Here is a 21205-nt window from a genome sequence, read left to right as displayed (position 1 = left end):
AGTAGACCCCCCAATAGCCTACTTTGTGGAGACGAAGATGATGAGTACCAGTCTTCTCCTCAGACATATAAACTGTACCAGGGTTTCCGTTAGAAAAAATTGTTGCCGGCCTCAGTGTCCGGTAGATTTCAATCTACCGGTCAAATGAGAGAAATTCCGATCAGAGTTTATTGAGCTTAAAAACAATTGATAGGCAAAAGAATGACAACAAAACAAAAGAATGACATCATCAAGGCATGTAGATTTATAATATTTTTACTTAAAACTAGGCTACTTTTGCGTATAAAGTCATTATATTCCAAATAAAATAAGTCCCGAGACTCCGTGCTGCTGCCGACTTTAAATCAAATAGGTGTCTGTGGGCAGTCGCCCGACATTAATAAACAGCAGTCTGTTATAATCACATTTTTATGAGCTAACGAATTCCGTTATATTGGACATTTGTATTAATTATATCAAGCGAAGAACTGAGAAATTTGGCAGAGAGAGACTGCAACATTATCGTGGGTTTGCGTGACAACTCTCTCTCTCTCCACCTCCCAACGACTTATTTGCGAGAGTATGTCGATGCAGAGCAGCAGATTCAGCGGTTTTCTGGCTCTTTTCTGGCTCTATCTGGGGACCGCACAGCAGCGCCCCCCACCCAACAGCTGAATTGCCAATGGCTGAATTAGAGTACTGCACTGTGCCGCTGCTGCTCCGGCTCTGCAGCTTCACATGCACTCCCAAACCCAGCACTAAGCTCTCGCTGACAACGTCGGTCATTATTAGAAGCAACGATGAAACAAATGTAATGATTGTTTCGTTCATCGCATAGGCTATTTAATTTTAGCCTATTTGAATACAATTCAAATAATCAAATTGTGCTTAGAGGGAATTATTTTCACCGGACATTAAGACCGGAGAGATTAAATATGTCGGACTTCAACAGATTTTGCCGGTCAAATACCGGTAATTACCGGCTAACGGAAACGCTGAACTGTACATTGGACAAATATACATCACTGTTGGGGGGGGCTCTCGCGCATATAGTAATAATAGAGTATATACATTTGAGGGGGAATAAACTGTACATACAGGGAACAAACTTAACTTTTTGACTTACCAGCCATTTGGCTGGTAGATTTTAAAAACTACCAGCCGGGCAGATTTTTTTACCAGCCAAAAATTATAAATAGCTTTTTTTTTTGTATATCGCCATGTGTTATTATTACTATATAATACTCTCATGCTATTTTCAATTAATATCATGAACAACATAAGGAATATTAGCATAATTTTGAGTGGACTGAAGGAATGAGTCAGCGTTAATAGTTTTAAATGCAAATAATTTATTGAAACATAGAAGTGGAGTCGGGACACACAGTTTCAACTCACCACCCCTGCATCATATTGTAGTCTGTCTTCAAACTTCCACTCCTCTCGAAACTTTTTTATATTTGAATATCAACATTATCTGTCCATCCTCAGTAATCCTCAGTTTACTATAATATACTCCTGTCCTGAGTCCTGACTAGTGACTTCGTCGTCTTTCCAAACTCACGCACACACAGAGAAAGGGAGTGCCCCCCCATTTCCCTGCTGTTCTATGGCTCTGCGCCTCTGCCTCTGATGAGGATTAGCTTGTTAGCTTACATTAACGTTGTAGTGATTGGTACATAAACGTTAATTTCGGGCGATGTGGGCATAAAGGAATGGCGATGGTGCAAAGCATGTAGATGCATTTTACCCGTTGTGAGAAGAAGAAAAACACCAGACTTATTTTGAGTCTGTAGGCGCACTGCTGTGTTAACGCTCGCTGCTGTGTTAATGCTGCTGTGTTTTCAGAAACACGGAGTGGGCGGATATCATATGACTCGCGGAGTTGCTACAGGTTTTTCAAAATAAGAGTATCATATGAACCGAACGTTGCTGCTAGCTGCCGAAGCCCAGATATTATGACTGGAGCTGCACTTGGGGCGGAAATGAGACCCGCACAGGATTTTCAAAATAAGAGTATCGATATGAACTACATGCCAGATGGCCGGCAGACCGATTATTTTTAGTCGCCAGACGGTAAATCTACAGGCCAATGGCGATTGGCGTGTGGTTATTTTGTTCCCTGTGTACATATACAGCACTGTTTGTGATACAAAAATAGTAGAGTACATTAACCTGGCACACAACATACTTGTTCACATGTCATTTTTCTTTCACTCTAAAGTACAGTTTATTCCCCCTCAAATGTATATACTCTATTATTACTATATATACTCTACTATTTTTGTATCACAAACAGTGCTGTATATTTGTAGACCTCTTCCAATGTACAGTTTATGTATATACTCTATTATTACTATATGCAAGAGAGCCCCCCCCCCCCCCTCATCCGCACTCCAACAAATACTTGTCCAGGCCACAATACTTGTCCACGCCACGAAGCCCCGCCTCAAACCAGTCCACGCCACGAAGCCCCGCCCAGACGTTGGGCTCTGTGGCTCTGCAGATATACCCTATTGGCCCCACTCATTTTATTTATTATTTTTTTTATTTTTATTTAGGACCTGCTCAGAGGTCATCAATCGGCACACATGCGATGCATGCATGCAATTCGTATCTGCGATTAACCCATCTCGTCGTCCTTCCCCCCCAAGGGCAGCCGGGAGCAGACAGGCGTCAACGTGAGCCGCGCCAGGGGACCAATCCAAGTGCTCCTGTCCGTCTTCGTCATAGCGTTAGCGATCTATTGTTGTGCATGTTTTTCTTGGGTTTATCTTATCGGGGGGGAAACCCTTGCGAGCACGGGGAGAACATGCAAACTCCACACAGAAAGGCCTGGGAGATACCCCACCTGGGTAACTGGCATCATGGAAACCTGGTCCCCAAGCGGGAATCGAACCCTGGACCTTCTTGCTGTGAGGCGACAGTGTTAACCACTACACCACCGTGCCGCTACATTGATTAATGATACTAATACAAATCTATACAATCACCTGTTGTTGAATAAATACCATTACTTTCTAGTTATTACTAAAAAAAACAGTATATATAAAACAGTAGCTGTATATATAAAAAAAAATATATTATAATTTATATAATTTTTTTTAAATTTAATTTTTTTTTAATGTATGCACTGGTATCGGATCAGTATCGGTATCGGCCGAAGGAATCGGATCGGAAAGGAAAAAATGGTATCGGAACATCTCTAATTGAGTATTGGCTACTGTAGTGTGAATATATATTCCAGGCTGATTCCCGTCCCGCGATGACTTCCATGTTGATCAGACTGCTCGCCAGCACAAGGAACCAACTGGCTCCGCCTCTACATATCTACAGATCCCAGGTCAGTCTAAGCGACTGACCTGCAGTTACACAGGGATAGACGATAGGGGGTGCTTTTTTCCATTCTGAGCTCCTGGAGGAGCTGCTGTACCAACGGGAGACTCGGTTGATGAAATATGAAATCAGATCGCTAATAAACAAATAAAACGATATTTGTCGGCGTGGGCACTCAGTGGGGGGCCTAATAAAACTAGATATGTCGTCCGTGGCACTGAAAGTGTTAACAATTGTGTGTATTGAGCCGTACTGTATTGTACCCATTCTGCAATCTGTTAAATAAAGTTTTCATTCATTCATTCAGTCGTGGTCACATGGCTACCGTTGGTACAAAGAAAATACCAGGATACACAAATGACCATATATATACAAATACAAAAAAAATTAAAGTGAGAAACCCTTGACCCCACTCAGAAATGAGGCAGTGCAACCGAAGTGATTGTAAACACTTATATGGTCAACCAAAATGCAGTGGCTTCAGTTCATTATTATTTAATTAATTTAACAGATAATTTTACCTGGTAGTAATCTGACCACTTAGACCATCTTTTTTCAAATAGTTTCAGGTTCCCTCTCATTTTACAACTTAAATACTCTATCTGATATATTTGTTGAACTGCATCTCTCCATTTGAGCCATTATCTCTGTTTCAGTGCCGTTATATAAAATATCCTTAATAAATATATATAATTTCCATTTTCTATTTTATCTACTGTTTGGCCTAACAGCACAAAGTCTGTATTTAAGTGAATAACTTTTGTATATTGTTCCAGAACAGTTGGTCAATGTTAGCATGGTGTTATTCACCGTAAAAGATGAAAGAAAAAAGAAAAAAAAAAGAAGAACATGCAGTTCTTTGAGTAGAGTGTGGTAAGTCGTAATGTTGCTTTAAAGATTCAAATGATATTATTCCATTTAGACATTGTCCCAACTATGTTCAGTCCCGTTTGTGTCCATATATTAAAGGCTGCATGATGTTTATCAGGAGTAAATTCAGGGCCCTCCTTCATCTTTGCTTTACAACTAGGTCATCCCTGGGCGGCTAGGTGGTGTAGTGGGCAAGGCGCTCGCCACCAATGCAGGAGACGCTGGGTTCGAGCCCAGCTCTCCGCATTGCTATCAGCTTGGCTGGTCGTTCATACTAACACAATTGGCAGTGTTAGGTGTGGGAAAGCTGATAAGTGGGGATCGGACGTTGTGGACAGCGACTCCTACAGGTCGGTTGGTGCGCCTGCGCAGCAGAATCAGGAAGCGACGGGGGCGGTGTGTCCCTCCCACGCAGACCCCTGACGCTGAGAGATCGCGCTGTGCAGGTGAAAAGATGCGACGGCTGCTTCCTCGAGTACCGGAGGGGACACGTGATGTAAGGCTTCGTCCACATTGCAGCCGGCTTGTGGGAGGCATGGCCTAACAGCGTTCGAGACAGGGGAGGGTAGAATTGGACGATACGAAATTGGGATGAGAGAAAAATAGAAAATGGGAGAAAAAAGTAGATAAAATAAATAATGGGTCATCCCTGACTATAGTTGGTCAAACCGAGTGCAGCGCTGAAGAGAGCAGACGTGTCTCCGAGAGCTTTGCTGTATTTGTGTGTTATTTAACTTTTGTTTTCTTGAAATGTGTACTTTTTATTTTTAGTATTTTAGTTGTACTTGTTCTATTGCACATACCACAGACAGTTTATTGTATATAAATACCTGCTTTTTTATTTTGTAAATTGTTGCTTTTTTATTTTATTTTTTAATGTGGTGGAGCAAATAGAGTAAGAATTCCATTGTACTTGTTGATTATGGCAAATAAATCTATCTGAATCCCGTATTTTACAGTTTTTCTTGATTCTACCCCAAATCTGCAAAGTATTTATAATTAGTATACAGTCTTACTTGTGCCTTTTGTTGATTCTCTGTACAGAAAAGTATTGTTTTTATTGAAACACGACACTTCTCTATTGATCTCTACCTTGATGAGTAGTAATTTTAATCAAGTGCATATTGGTTGCATTTGAGCTGCATAATAGTAGTGCTTTAGGTTCGGGGGAACAAGTCCCCTCTTCTCTTTTCTCATTTTAAGTGTCTTCATTTTAACCTTTTTATTGTCCCACACAAATGTACCCATAGTTTTGTCCCAGTTTCTGAAAACACTTGCACTTATATACTAGTTTTCCGATTCAAATCTTTGTACTTTGTACAATTCCGATTCAAATCTTTGTACTTTGTACAATGTGTACTTCCAGACAGTTATAATTTAATTTATATAATAACTTAATATTCATTGGCATCACAATACCCAGATATTTAACTTTATCCATGTCCCATTGCCATAAATATAAATTGTTCAGTTCTCTGCAACCAGGAGCACCTAGAACCAGTGCTTCATTCTTCTGCATATTTAGCTTGTATCCTGAAACTGAACTATATACTATACTATACTGAAGAGGTCCAGTACCTAGCTCTGTGGTGTGCTAATAACAACCTGGCCCTCAACACCAAAAAAACTAAGGAGATAGTGGTGGACTTCAGGAAAAATAAAACAGGCACGCACAGCCCTATCCACATCAATGGAGAGGAGGTTGAGCATGTCTGTAGTTTCAAATTCCTGGGAGTTCACATCTCTGAGGACCTGTCCTGGACCACCAACATTTCGACCCTGGTCAAGAAGGCCCACAAGCACCTCTTTTTCCTGAGGAAGTTGGCCAAACTACACCTATCCCCTCCCGTGCTAGTGAACTTTTATCGCTGTACGATTGAGAGCATCCTCACCACCTGCATCTCAGTCTGGTACGGCAACTGCACCGTTAAGGACCGGAAATCACTGCAGAGGGTAGTGAAAATAGCCCAACACATCACCAAGACCCCACCCCCCCTTACTCCTCGCCACAGAGATCGAGCTGCGCAGGTGAAAAGATGCGACTGCCGTTACCTCAAGTACCGGAGGGGACTTGTGCTATGTATGACTTAGTCCACATTGCAGCCGGCTTGTGGGAGGCAAGAAACAGCGTCCGTGACAGGGGAGGGTTGAATTGGATGATATGAAATTGGGATGGGAGAAAAATATAGAAAAATGGGAGAAAAAGTGGATAAAAAAAAATAAAAAATGTAGACAGACAATGTACGTATTTTAAAAATAGAATGAACAGAGCAGTGTTGTTTTGAAACAGTACAGTGTGTGTGTGTGTGTTAGTTTGAGTTAGTTAGTTGAGCATATGCATACTTACTTTGTGTTGATGGCATTTGTCTATAATGTGGCCACAAAAATAGAAAGGTTTAATTATTTTGTTTGTTTGCACTAAGTTAATACTTTGACAAATGTAGCCTATATTTTCAGTTCGGTCTGCCAAACATTATTTAAGGCACACCGCTGTATTTTCTTTTAATATATATATATATATAAATGAGAAGCATGTTTACATTTTGAGTGTTACATTAAAAAAAAAAAAATTTAAAACAAGGTATATCGGGCGGCTGATTGGTGCAGTGGGCAAGGCGCTCGCCACTAACGCAGGAGACGCTTGGTTCGAGCCCAGCTCTCGGCGTTGCTACCAGCTGGCCGGTCGTTCATACTAACAAAATTGGCAAGTGTTAGAGGGTGGGGGAAAGCCGGTGGGTGGGGATTTGACGTTGTGGACAGCGACTCCTACAGGTTGGTTTGGTGACGCCGGTGCGACGGAAGCAGGAAGTGACAGGGGCAGCGTGAGCCTCCCACGCGTTACTCCTCGCCACTGAGAGCTCGAGATGCTGCGGTGAAAATATGCGACAGGCTGCCTCCTCGTGTACCGGAGGGGACACGTGATGCAAGGCTTCTGTCCTCACTACAACCGACCTGTGGGAGGCATAGTCTAGCAACGTTCAAGACAGGGGAGGGAAGAATTGGATAATAAGAAATTGGGATGGGAGAAAAATAGAAAATGGGGAGAAAAAGTGGATACAAAAAAAAAAGGTATATCGAACCAAACCGAAAACCGTTACCACAAAACCATGATACGAACCAAACCGAACCGTAAATTTTGTGAACCGTTCCACCCCTAGTGTTTAGCATTGTTTTATAGCAATATGGGGTTAGTATCAATGGGTCTGTGTCTCTAATTACCATATTGGCGGATTGCTATAATTCAGTTGAGACAATTTCCTCCTCCAGTGAATTAGGTCATTCTGATTTGACTCTCAAGGTGACGTAGCAAGGAGTTGATGGAGCCGATTGTGATCTGATTGGCTCTGTGGTTGTAGTTACCGCCCACAATTCACTCAACAGAGCGAGTGGATTACTTCCTCAAACAGGGTGCCGCCGAGTCCGACAGACAGCAGAGAGCGAGCGAGCGAGAGAGGGAGAGAGAGACGCGCAGGACTTTGCAGGAGTGTGTGAAAAAGTGTGTGTGAGAGAAGACTCATCCCCGCGACATTTTTACACACATTCCTGCAAAGTCCTGCGCGTCTCTCTCTCTCTCCCTCGCAGTCGGGAGCAGCATATCACTGTCAAATATCTTTGTGCATGCTCCGACGCGCACGCCTGCATTCAGATCCGTACCAGCGTTTCCGTTAGCCGGTAATTACCGGTATTTGACTGGCAAAATCTGTTGAAGTCCGACAAATTTAATCTCTCCGGTCATAGTGTCCGGTGAAAATAGTTCCCTCTGGGCACAGTTTGATTATTTGAATTGTATTTGGATGGGCTGGAGTTGGGTGGCCTATGCGATGAACGAAACAATCATTGCGTTTGTTGTCGTTGCATCGCCAAGCAGCCGGTCTGGTAATGACGACGCTGTGTCAGTGAGAGCTTGCTGCTGGATTTGCGGAAGGCATGCAGCTGCAGACCCACAGAACCCACCAGCTTTGCTGGCACAGTGCGGTCCCCAGACCTGGAAAGCTGCTCTGCGGGTCTGCAGCTGGATGCTTCTTGCAAACTAACTGCGGCCGGCTCGCGCTGATATTGTTGGACCGGCTGCTTGGTGGAGCAACGATGAAACGAATGTAATGAATCGTTCGTCGCATGGGCTATTTAATTTTGGCCTGTTTTGGTACGGTTCGGGTGGTCAAGTTGTGCTTGGAGGGAGTTGTTTTCACCGGACATTATGACCAGCACCAAGTCGTTGGGAGGTGGAGATATACATCACGCAAACCCACGATAATGTTGCCGTCTCTCTGCCAAATTTCTCAGTTCTTCGCTTGATATAATTAATACAAATGTCCAATATAACGGAATTTGTTAGCTCATAAAAATGTGATTATAACAGACTGCTGTTTAGTGTCGGACCGACTGCCCACATACACGGTCTATTTTATTTCAAGTCAGCAGCAGCACGGAGTATCGAGGGACTTATTTTATTTGGAATATATTAATGACTGTATACGCAAAAGTAGTCTAGTTTTAAGTAATAATATTATAAATCTACATGACATTCTTTATATAGCCTGCCTATCAATTGTTTTAAAGCTCAATAAACTATGACCGGAATTAATCTCATTTGTCCGGTAGATTGAAATCTTGCAGGTCACGGAGACCGGCAACAATTTTTTCTAACGGAAACCCTGATCCGTACAATAATAATCACAGAGGTATATAGTCATTTGAAACAAGTTACCAATGCATTGTCCCGTGGGATTATGCCCCCCCCCGCGGCGAAATTAATTAGTATCCCCCTCAATGTCTATATCTCTCTGTCCGTCACTCGCAGACTGTGTGGATGACTGTCTTTCAAAGCGCTTATGGGCGGAGCCCATCCAATAACAGCCTGAAATCGTGAGGCTGGAAAATGAGGCTTTTGAGTACTTGATTAGAAATATAAAACAATGAATCTTTTTGAAAAAAAAAACGTACAGATGTGTTCAATAGACTCACAGGAATTGTGTAAAGTTGCCCAAATAGTGCAAGGAATAGCAATGCACGTCCCCTTTAATAGTTTGCATTTGCAAGTGCTGGTAATGATTTTTCTAAGTTTGTGAAGTTTGGTCATAGTTGAGCCCGACACGAAGCAGAGTAAATCCGTAATGACTTACTTGGCGCATGCAGAATGGAGAGCTATTTGACGAGAATCTCATGTTAACACTTTGATTGCCTAAGGCTAAATTCATGATATACCATAGGTTGCCAGCTCTATTTGTCTATGTAGAAGTTCCCCTTCTTTGCAGGGCTATAACTTTTTAAATTCTATTGCTAAATTGCCATTATTAGGGCCCATTCAACATCCTATATGTATTGTTCAGAGTGTATGAACGTTAAACTTTTTCATTCACATATTCATACTAAAATATGATCTAAAGTATAAGTATGTTTTCATCTCTTTCTGCAGCTTTCTCCAGAACGTGATTTATAGCCCCAAATGCATTATATTGATGATCAAATACAGTTTGATAGCAATCGGCGCGATATAAAAAAATCCAACTGGACGGACTTCTGGAAGTTACTACACGTAATCTGATGTTGACCGGATGGCCGAGGGGGCGTTTATAATTCCGTGGGCAGCGTTATACCATTCATCTAATGTGGGTCAGATGTTCATCATAGCAGTTAGTATCGTACACATTGAAAAATAACGCTGAATCTTCCTCGCGCCGTTGGGCGATGAGCGTGGAACAGACATTTGCAGCGATCGATGTTCACTGTGTGAAGACTGAGTCTCTCTAACACTAGCGAGTGCCCGGACCCCATATGGAGTGAGTCCTACCGGGTTAAAGGTAACATCCGTTTTTTCGATCTGCCGATCGGCCACCAGATGGCGGTCTTGAACCGCTAGAGGATTGAGAGGAGATCACACTTGTGTCTCAGGGCCCCGGAAAGGAAATATGATTCCGATCACAGATTTTTGAAATATTGATATCAAAGACGAGTTACGGCGTCTTCGGCAACTTGAGCATGGCGGGGAAGGACGCCTAAAAGCGTCTTCCGGCAGTTAAAGTGTTAAAAATCTGACTACGATTGATCATGGTGCTATTCCACTTTGTGTGGGTTTCCTCTGATAAGATAGATCTGCAGCTACAATATTAAGTTTCTCAGCTGGTATCTACAGTTTCGGATATAAATCCCTTTAAAAAAATTCACCATATCACCTCCTTCCATCTTCTCCTTTACCTGGTGGATTCTAATACCGTCGTCACGATTTTCAAAGTATTCCAGTTTTCTTGCTGCAGAAAATGGGTCAATACTTCAATATTAGTCATCTCTCTCTCTTCCAAGTTGCTTATTCTTTGTTCAGCAGCCGAGACGTCCTCTTTTGTGCCGTTTAACACCGTTTGCATTTCTCTCACCTCTGTTCTTAATTTTGAGAAATCTTCTTTCGTCACGTCGGAACAGTTTTGAAATTCCGTTCTGAAGTCATTGATTTGCACAACAATATGTTCTTAAACTTTCAAGACTCTTTCTGGCCTCCTCCTTCTTGCTCGCCATATTCGCTACTGTGTTTATTGTTTGGATTTCAATTTAGTTATTGGCTCTTGAGTAACTGCTCCCAAGCGCAATTTCATGCCACAATTATCCAATCATTCAGGCTCTTTATATTTCAAACGTATTGTTTAAAATACCATGCTTTAGGGCGGGTGTCTTGGGGAGCAATTCACACCCTGTCTCCCACATCTAGGCACCCGGAAGTCCCCATAGCATCTCTTTTTAGCGTAGCTTTCACTTATCTTGCGCAAAACCACAGATTTGACTTCAGAGTAGGTATGAATTAGCAATAATCCACTTGATAAAGTAAAATTGGATGCAACCGATAATACCACGGCTTGAGTAGAGTGAAAACGGTTGACTGACAAGCTTTTAAAAGCGAAAGTATATTAAAAGAAAACACAAGGTACAACTGAAGGCTAAAGGGTCCTCCCTCCTTTTCGGTCGGTGCAGAAGGTCAAGACATTTGTATTGCTGCGTGCAATGAGATGAGGTGCGCTTGATATCTATCACAGGCCAGCTGTTATGTATCGCAGTGTTGTGGGGAGTTTTGTTCTGTGTCACGCTCCTCTGCGTTTGTTTGTTATTCTAGCTCATGTGCGCAGGGTTGGGAATTAAGTAAATGATAGAGGAGAATATCTTGATACATTTTTCTCTCGTTCTATGATATATCTCGTCATATCAAACAGCCCTAGTAGACCCATTGTATTGTGGGATAGATGGACCATTTTAATGGCTTCCAACATAAGGACAGTCATATTTAATACAGTGCCTGATAAAACCAATAAGTGTAACAGGATAACAGTGGTGGCTAAATGAGCTGCTAAATTTAGGAAATTAATGAATGTAGTAGTGGAAACAGAGATTCAGACTCACTGAGATGGTTCTCCAGTCTCCTTCCAGGAAGTTCCTGAGTGGGGTGAGAAAACTGATGGCAGTAGTCTGGAGGAACTCCCTCTCCGATCCTCCAAGTCTTCTCTCGCACTCACCCACCTTGATCAACGTGCTCCCTGCCGAACATATACACACAGACAGTACCATCAGAAAACAAGGATATCTATACGATCAATGACACAAATTCGAGTGGCTATATTAACGCTACACTGCTGTATCAGTAGCCAACACAGCTGGATAAATGCAATAAGACTCAACAAACTTATATAAATGCTATGACTGCACATCGTCTAACCTAAATGGGATTACGTGAAGAGGCTTTAGTTTTGGGAAAATGGAGGTCATTTACAGGAGCGACTCGCAGACCTCTAGTGGTCAGAAAATCATTAAGTATAAAGTGCGACTTAGTTCCAGAGCTGAGCTAAACGTGCTGGGTCAGGTCTAGGGATGCACCGATCAGACTTTTTCAGTCCCGATACCGATACCGATACTTGGGTTTGGGTATCGGCCAATACCGATCCGATACCCATTGTCCAAATATGTTTTCCAAAAAAGTTTAAAAAATTTTTATTTAATCCAAAAAAAAAAATTATATATTAAAATATATTTTGTTTTTAAGAATTGTAAAGGATCACAAGTGTGTTTTTGATTTGTTGTAAACAAAGACAGAAAAGAAACTTCATTCATTCAATTAATAAACTGTATGCCTCACTGTCACTGTGTGGAAGAGACTGGGATCATTATTTTGTGCAAGGCAACATCAGGCTTGAAGTTGATTTTCCTAACTTAGTGAAACTAAATGTAACAAATTAACACATAGATATAAATGTACTGAATGGTTATTTAGTATTTTGTTTATTATTAAAAAAAATCTGTTCCCAGCTATTTTACTGATATCGGCAGCCGATACCGATATCAATATCGGATCGGTGCATCCCTAGTCAGGTCACATGAGCTTCTTACGTTCCTCGAATGCTACTTTGGCCACACCTCCCCTCTCACTGCAAAGTCAATGGGAGTTTAGAATCCAAGGTGTGAGCTGCGTGATTTGAGGGCAAACTGAGAGCTTATTTGTTTTCAATTGAATGAGCCACAGAATTCCAAAGTGCAACGAAGATATCGTCTTCATTGCTGCAACAGGCTGACGCACGCCCAGTTGTAAAGGGGGAATCCCCATTCAAGCTGAGGTTAAGATAAGATATTGATCCCCTTGGGGAAATTCAGGCATCATAGTAGCATGGGGGGTACAGGTAAAAACAAGCAGTGTAAACAATATAACAAATCAATATAATTAACTAACTAACTGAAGTATACAGTATTCACATAAGGTAGTATTATTGTCCTTTTAGGTTCCTAGTAGTTGTAGTTGGATGTCTGGCAGCAGTCCCTGCCCACGGTAGTGATGCCCGATGGCCGCTGGTATGAAGGACTGGCCGAGGCGGTTAGTCGAGTGTCAGGGGGGTATGAGTCTGTGACTGAACGTGTTTCTCACGTTCTCACTCTACTAGCTCGTCGTAGAGGGGGTGGGAGGGATTCTCCAGGATAGCAGCCAACTTCCTTCTCATCCCCCTCTCTGCCACCACCTCTAGTCTGACCAGCTCGACTCCCACCACGGAACTAGCCTTCCTCACCAGCCAGCTTGTTCAATTTGTTGGTGGTTTAACAATAGTAACCGGTCATTTCTTTTGCAAAACACTTTGGATTTCTGTGGCTAATCCAATTGAAAACATTCAAATATTAAGCTCTCAGTTTGCCCTCAAATAGCACAGCTCACATTCTAAACTCCCATCAACTTTGCATTGTAGTGAGAGGGGAGGTGTGGCCAAAGTAGCATCCGAGAAACGTAAGAAGCTCATGTGACCCGAGTCACCTGACCCAGCGGGCTTGCAGATCACAGCTCTGGAATCAAGTAAAACTTTCTGCTTATCATAGTACTTACCAAAAGTAAGTAAAATACATCATTTAAATGTTGAAAAGTATTAGTGTATGACAAGACTAAATGCTCATTTATCTAGGGCAAGAGCATCCAGTACAAAGTGTGCAAGTAGATCCACAGCCTAACCCTCCCTGTATGAATAATAAATGGCCTGCAGGGAGGTTACCGTCAGGACCGAGAACACCCACACGGAGTGAGAACACCCTCATCTAGAATAGCAGCATTCTTTAGACCTCTGTGAAGACATAAGCAGTATATGGGGTTTTTCAAAAGTAGGACTAAGAAAGATCTCCGGCCAGATTCATGAACACATGGAAATGTGTTCTTAAACAACCAACGTTTTCTCAGCTGCGCTACCCCGAATGAGGAATGTCACCAATTCTTAAATTGAACGTGCATTCTGGTACACCTGAATTTGCATACATAAACACTCAGCGTCTGAGGAAAAAAACATTACCCTTTCACTGCCACACGACAAAGGGTTAACCATTTCACTACCACACTGCAGAAGGTTAACCTTTCACTACCACACTACAGACGGTTAACCCTTTCACTGTGACAATACAGAAGGTTAACCCTTTCACTGTCACACTGCAGAAGGTTAACCTTTCACTACCACAATACAGACGGTTAACCGTCTGTAGTGTGGCAGTGAAGGGGTTAAATGAGACGATCTGGTCTACGGAGGTGACTGGGGCTGACTCATACAGATTGTGGAATCCCTTGCATCACGGCACGCACATATGCCCATATATGGACCAAGAGGGGTTCAAAATGTCCGTTATCATCTGAATCAGACGGATAAAGAGATGAATTTATCCAGATTCTTTGATTATCATTATTTTTTTCACCCTCCTTTTTCCTCCGATTTTCTCCCATCCCAATGTTAGTCGTTATGCCAATTCCCAATCCCCTTCCTGGTCGCTGCGCACCTACCCCCTACAGTCGGTCTGGGAGAGTGGAGGCTATCACATGCTTCCTCCGACACATGTGTAGCCAATCAACCGCTTCTTTTCACCTGGCAGCGCGGACTCTCACTGAGAGGGTGTAATGTGTGGAAGGATCACACTACCCCCCTTAGATCCTTTCCTCGCTGAACTGGCGCCCCGACCGATCTGTAGGAGTCGCTGTTTACAACGACCAGGACCCACCCACCAGCTTTCCCACCCCTAACACTGCCAATTGTGTTAGTATGAACGACCAGCCAAGCTGGTAGCAACGCCGAGAGCTGGGCTCGAACCCAGCGTCTACTGCGTTGGTGGCGACTGCCTTGCCCACTACACCACCTAGCCGCCCTCAGATTCTTTGATTATTGATACTTCCACTAAAAGTTAAACTGGGCGTCAACCCCAGTCCTGTCGCAGCCGCTCAATCTACAAAAACCTTGGAACAAATTTCCAAACAGGTGTTATTTGGACAAACCGACTACATTTTGGAATCTAAATTCTCACCTGAAAAAATATTAAAACTGTATAAGAACATCTGACCATGTCTGTGTCGTCCGTTCCATCTCCCCCGAGAATTCACAGCAGTTATCGTCACCGTAGTTTACATCGCACCGCAAGCAGATACCGCCAAAGCACTGTCGGACCTCCAGGACTCATTGAACCACCACCAAATCAAATATCCAGAGGCGGCCATGGTGGTGGTTGGCGACTTCAATAAAGCTAACCTAAAAAAGGTTATGCCAAACTTTTATCAACACATCAAATGGACCACCAGGGAGGGGAACACTTTGGATCACTGCTACACCGGAGGCAGTGTAGCTCCTCCGTTCGGCAAAAGTGATCATGACGCCATTTTCCTCATGCCCGGATATAAACAAGAGAGCCCGAGAGGCTGTAGTGACAGTGTCGCGAAAGGTGACACGTGGTCCGAGCAGTCAGAGGCCATGTTACAGGAAGCACTGGATGACGTCGACTGGGACATGCTCCGGTCGAGTTCCAGTGAAGTCAGTGAATTCACGGATGTTGTCGTTAGCTTCATAGCAACGTTAGCTAACAGCATCGTCCCCGCGCAGAAGGTTCAGGTTTTTCCTAACCAGAAACAGTGGGTTGACAACTCGATCCGTGTTTACATTTAGTCATTTAGCTGACGCTTTTATCCAAAGCGACTTACAAGTTCTGTACGACAAGCCATCAGGAAGGGCACAACTCTATCAGCTGAGTAACAATGTTCATCAAAGTGTTGAGTGCTACAGTGTAGGTTAGTTTATTAGGACAAGTGCATGACAGTATGGTTAGTTAGGGTTAGATTTTTTTTTATTTTTTTTTTTTGAATTCAGATAATGGTTGAAGAAGTGCGTCTTTAGTCGACGGCGAAAGATTGGACGTGTTTCGGCTGTCCTAACTGGGGTGGGTAGTTCATTCCACCATTGTGGGGCAAGGACTGAGAATAGACTTCTCTTTGATGACCCTCCCGGAGCTTGGATAGGAGTAGGTCTGTTGCCCTTAATGCTCGCACCGCTGCTTACAACTCGGGCCATGCATCTGAAAATATGGACGAGTATAAGGCAACAGCTTACAGGTTGCTCAAAGAAGTGATAGCTGCAAAAAATAGATATGCGAACAAGATGGAGGCACAGATGGCCCAAAAAATGTGGGGGGGTCTTGCCCGCAATGATTGTGCAATAATACAGTAATGCCATAATACAATAATACAATAATAGGAATCCAATAGGATGAGAATAAGACATCCGCGGGGGAGGAGCACACTCTCTCATTGATGGAACACACGCGTTCTTGGGGGTGAACACTGGGAAAACTGCAGGCCCAGATGGGATAACAGGACGAGTACTGAAGGAAAACTCCAACATTTTGGGAAATTAGCTCATTTAACATCTTCCCTGGAGTTAGACAAGAAGATACATACCTTTTTTGTCTGTGCATGCATTAGGCTTAGGGAACAGCCGCTCCGTTAGCGTAGCTTAGCTTCATCACTGGAAGTGGGTCAGACTTGTACCCTGATGTTCCCTACAGTGCCCTACAGTCACGAAATACACTCCAAAATGTTCCTGTAAACATGTTGTGACCTGTGTATTTACCACGTGGAGAAATAAAAAATTTAATTAGACAATTACGTTTTCTAAGCAAATATACTCTTTTTTGCCTAACCACTCCTCTCTGGGCGCAGTGATTTCAGTGCTACTTTCTAATGTGACGCCGTGTTTGTTTACATTCTCATTTCATTCAAATGATCCGAACCGATTGAAGTTTATGGATACCATGACTTAAAATCCTCTTACCTTGACGATTAAAAGCCTCCCCAATTTAGAAAACAGTATTCCCATGGCTGGTCTTGATATACTGCACGCTAACGGAGCTAACCAGCAACCGGACACTCAAGCAGATAACGAGGGTAACTTCCGGTCGGGGAGTTCCAAAATAAAAGAGCGACGTCTATAGCAGCGGAAATACGTTTATTTTGTACATTATCTAACGTTAACACGAACCTAAACTAACGTTACAACTAACCTAAAGTTAGTTGTTCGTGTTAACGTTAGATAATGTACAAAATAAACATATTTCCGCTGCTATAGACGTCGCTCTTTTATGCCAGCTAGTTGTTAGTGTGTATGTTGCATAGCAACCACCTTGCAGTGCAGGAAGCCAGGAGGGTCTATTTTCTTTTGAACATTATTATTTACTATAACATAAACATTTAAATCGAAGTGTGTGACGTCTTACTTTCATATTGCCATAGCCTAACCATTTTATAAAAGCAATAGCTCACTTCAGGCCATGGCATATGGTTATTATATCACAGCTAAGGGGCTGCCAAACTACGCCCCTTGACATAATCATATACCATGGCCGGTCATGAGCTACTGCTTAAATATATATATATATATATATACAGTAAGAATAAATATATATGGTATATACAACACTATTGTACATGCTATACAGAAAATCATGTCAAAGCGGAAAGTGAACACAGATGGTGCACTGGCCAGTAAACGCGTTACGCAGACCTAACTTCACAGGAGTAGAATGTAAGCGTGACATCTTATAAAGTAGTGTCAATACGGGGTACAAGGCCACCGGAAAAAAGAGGCATGGGACGAGATAACAGGTGAGGTTAAGGTAGGGCTGGACGGTATGGTCTAAAATTTATATCATGGTATAATTTGAAGCATAGACGGTAACGGTATATATCACGGTATATTAACTTATCTTAAAATGTCTATATAAATGCTTCTGAAGGGGTAAAACACTGGTATGGCAGCTGTTATTCTGTTACAGCTGCTGAGCTATACTATAGCTAATGTCCATCAATATCTTCCCTTTTAATTAAATAGGTTCAAGAATCGAATCAGGATTGTTAGCAGAGAGAGGGAGAGAGAGGGAGGGAGGGGGCTGCTAGTGTGTATGTGCTGGAGCAAGCTAACGTTAGCTTGCCGAGGCTCCAGCACATCGACAAGCTGCTGGAGCAAGCTAACGTTAGCTTGCCGAGGCTCCAGCACATTGACAAGCTGCTGGAGCCAGCTAACGTTAGCTTGCCGAGGCTCCAGCACATCAACAAGCTGTTGGAGCCAGCTAACGTTAGCTTGCCGAGGCTCCAGCACATCGACAAGCTGCTGGAGCAAGCTAACGTTAGCTTGCCGAGGCTCCAGCACATCGGCAAGCTGCTGGAGCAAGCTAACGTTAGCTTGCCGAGGCTCCAGCACATTGACAAGCTGCTGGAGCCAGCTAACGTTAGCTTGCCGAGGCTCCAGCACATCAACAAGCTGTTGGAGCCAGCTAACGTTAGCTTGCCGAGGCTACCAGCACATCGGCAAGCTGCTGGAGCAAGCTAACGTTAGCTTGCCGAGGCTCCAGCACATCGACAAGCTGCTGGAGCAAGCTAACGTTAGCTTGCCGAGGCTCCAGCACATCGACAAGCTGCTGGAGCCAGCTAACGTTAGCTTGCCGAGGCTCCAGCACATCGACAAGCTGCTGGAGCCAGCTAACGTTAGCTTGCCGAGGCTCCAGCACATCGACAAGCTGCTGGAGCCAGCTAACGTTAGCTTGCCGAGGCTCCAGCACATTGACAAGCTGCTGGAGCCAGCTAACGTTAGCTTGCCGAGGCTCCAGCACATCGACAAGCTGCTGGAGCCAGCTAACGTTAGCTTGCCGAGGCTCCAGCACATCGACAAGCTGCTGGAGCAAGCTAACGTTAGCTTGCCGAGGCTCCAGCACATCGACAAGCTGCTGGAGCAAGCTAACGTTAGCTTGCCGAGGCTACCAGCACATCGACAGTTAACATTACATAAGGTTTTAGCGCGACGTGTGCATTCCAGAATGGCGAGGATGCAAAGCATGTTAGACCATTGGACTCGTCGCAAAGTTTACATTACACATAGAAACTGCGCGACTCGCGAGAGAAGTCACACAGCTGTGTGCAACGCAGGGCTGAAGAGCTAGTTCGCTTCTGTGTTTATTATGAAATGACAATTGCGTGTCGACACGCCCACTGCGCGAAGCCTCTGTGCTCCTAAATAACCTTTTCCAGTTCGCACATATCTATTATCTATAACTAATTCTATCTATGTTTAGGGGCAAATAAGAGTGAAATAGTCGCGCTGTGGTTACATGACGTCATTGCTATTTTAGAGCTGCTCTACCGGTTACAAGGTATAGTCAAAATCCATACCGTAGAGCAAATTGATACCGTTTATACCGTATACCGTTTATACCGTCCACCCCTAGGTTAAGGTGGTGTCAGGAGAGGGGCGCACAGTGGCTTAAGTGAAGAAAAAAAATGGCTGATCAAATCAAATGTATTTGTAATTGTATGTATAGTCCGAGATCACATGGAATTGCCCCCATAGGCTTTACAAGTCAAGAAGAAACATCACAATAGATCCAGAACAAATCAAATCCAATGCAACACTCCCAGACGTTCCCCAATGAAGATAAGGAATGACTCACTAAAACCTAGCAATAGAAAAAAAAGCACCACAGGCGGCGTGGAGGAGAGAAACCTCATATATGGGATGTTCAAAGGGGATCCTCCAACAGGATGTCAGTGATAATATAGTGTTGCTATGGATGATAGATGGATGGAGAATAGAATAGGCGAATAATTGGTATGCATGTATATATAAATGTAATGAAACACATACATGGTAGCAAATAGTATCTAAAGTAGGGCTGGGCGATAAAACGATAACGATAACTATCGCGATAAATTATTTCCTCGAAATAAACATGAAACGTGGTCGCAAAGTTTCGATATATCGATTTTCCAAGCTTGGCTCCGTTCAGCCTCGGCTCAGCACACTCACTCACAACAACCAGCGTTACGTGATGACGTGCTTACGCACAACAGCTAACAACCAATCAGTGAAGGAGATGGCCGAGACCCGGAAGGAGGTAGGACTCACTCAACAACAAGGCTTGCTAGGCTAATTAGCTTGCACAGCGTTGTTTTATATATTTACGTGCCGAGTATGTGTGTGTTTTGAATTCTGAGGCCACGTTTATGGTAGTGTGGGATATACAGTGGACGTCGTTTCAATATATTGTGGCGGAAGAGAGTATTTTAGTGTCATATTTAGCACATTGTCATGGAATCCACCGCTTAGAACCAACAGGCTGGCTAGGATAACTAGCTTGCACGGCACTGTTTTATATATTTACGTGCCGAGTATGTGTGTGTTTTGAATTCTGAGGCCACGTTTATGGTAGTGTGGGATATACAGTGGACGTTGTTTCAATATATTGTGGCGGAAGAGAGTATTTTAGTGTCATATTTATTGTCATGAGATACTCCGCTTGTCGGCTAACGTGCGCAGACTGATGACGACATCAACTCGACTTGAGACATTCGCAGCAGCATAAGAAGTTAATTAAACTTGACGGACATTATATCGACGATAATTATCGATATCGAATTATATGAAAATAATTTTATAATTTTATCGCGATAACGTTTTTGGTCATATCGCCCAGCCCTAATCTAAAGTACATAAAACATCTTAAAATTCAAATAAATAGAGCTAATATGAATGCGCTGGTATGAAAATAAGATGAAGGCTAAAAGTCAAGGCTCGGAGCTCAAAGTATCAGAGTCATATTCCCCAAGGGGCAGGAGAACCGCTCGGATCCAGTTAAAGTAGAGCGGGCATGGTTAGATGCCGGTCAACTGATGTGAAATTAATTGCAAAACAAAATCTAGAGCTAAATCTAAAACACCACCAAGCTAATTTAGATTTGTAATTTTTTATATTTATTTTATCATTTTATTCAGTGCAATCCTTTATGCTATATTTCATAGTGCATCACAGAAGATAGGGATTGGCACACTGGCTGGCACAGGGAATGGAACCTTCTAGTTACATAACGTTCTCTCTAACCACAAGACCACCCTGCCAAATCATGTGCTCATATTGGCACTGGTGAAATGCAGACTCCAAGACCAGTATAATGTTATTTACTGTATTTATGATGCTGAAATTATGCTTTATAAACACCCTTGGAAGAAGCACACTGTGCCGTGTGTGCGTGTGTGTGTTGTGTGTTCGTCCCATTGGTCAATATAGAATAAAATAGCATGGACAGAACAAATCAAGTGAAAATCAGAATCAATTGCACATGGGTCTTTGAAGTAGCATTCTGACAATGTTGCTAAGCTAGCACTGGTCAGTCGCTGTTGGACTTACTTACATTTCTACTTATCTTCCATTAGATTCATAACTAA

At 43.0% G+C, this 21205-nt stretch overlaps 1 protein-coding gene across 4 annotated transcripts in view; it reads right to left on the bottom strand.

Annotated features, from left to right (window-relative positions):
• sh3glb2a (SH3-domain GRB2-like endophilin B2a) overlaps positions 1–21205 on the bottom strand; it is a 74435-nt gene that overhangs the window by 38739 nt on the left and 14491 nt on the right. For all 4 annotated transcript variants that reach the window (XM_084334759.1, XM_084334761.1, XM_084334762.1 and 1 more), the window contains exon 4: positions 11569–11702. In XM_084334759.1, the coding sequence (XP_084190885.1) occupies positions 11569–11702 (134 nt within the window). The remainder of the gene's footprint in view (positions 1–11568; positions 11703–21205) is intronic.

The sequence above is a fragment of the Notolepis coatsorum genome (assembly GCF_963971535.1).
Source record: "Notolepis coatsorum genome assembly, chromosome: 1".
Taxonomy (NCBI): Eukaryota; Metazoa; Chordata; class Actinopteri; order Aulopiformes; family Paralepididae; genus Notolepis; species Notolepis coatsorum.
Note: the sequence above shows the minus strand (reverse complement) of the source record. Positions and strands in the feature narration are given on the sequence as shown.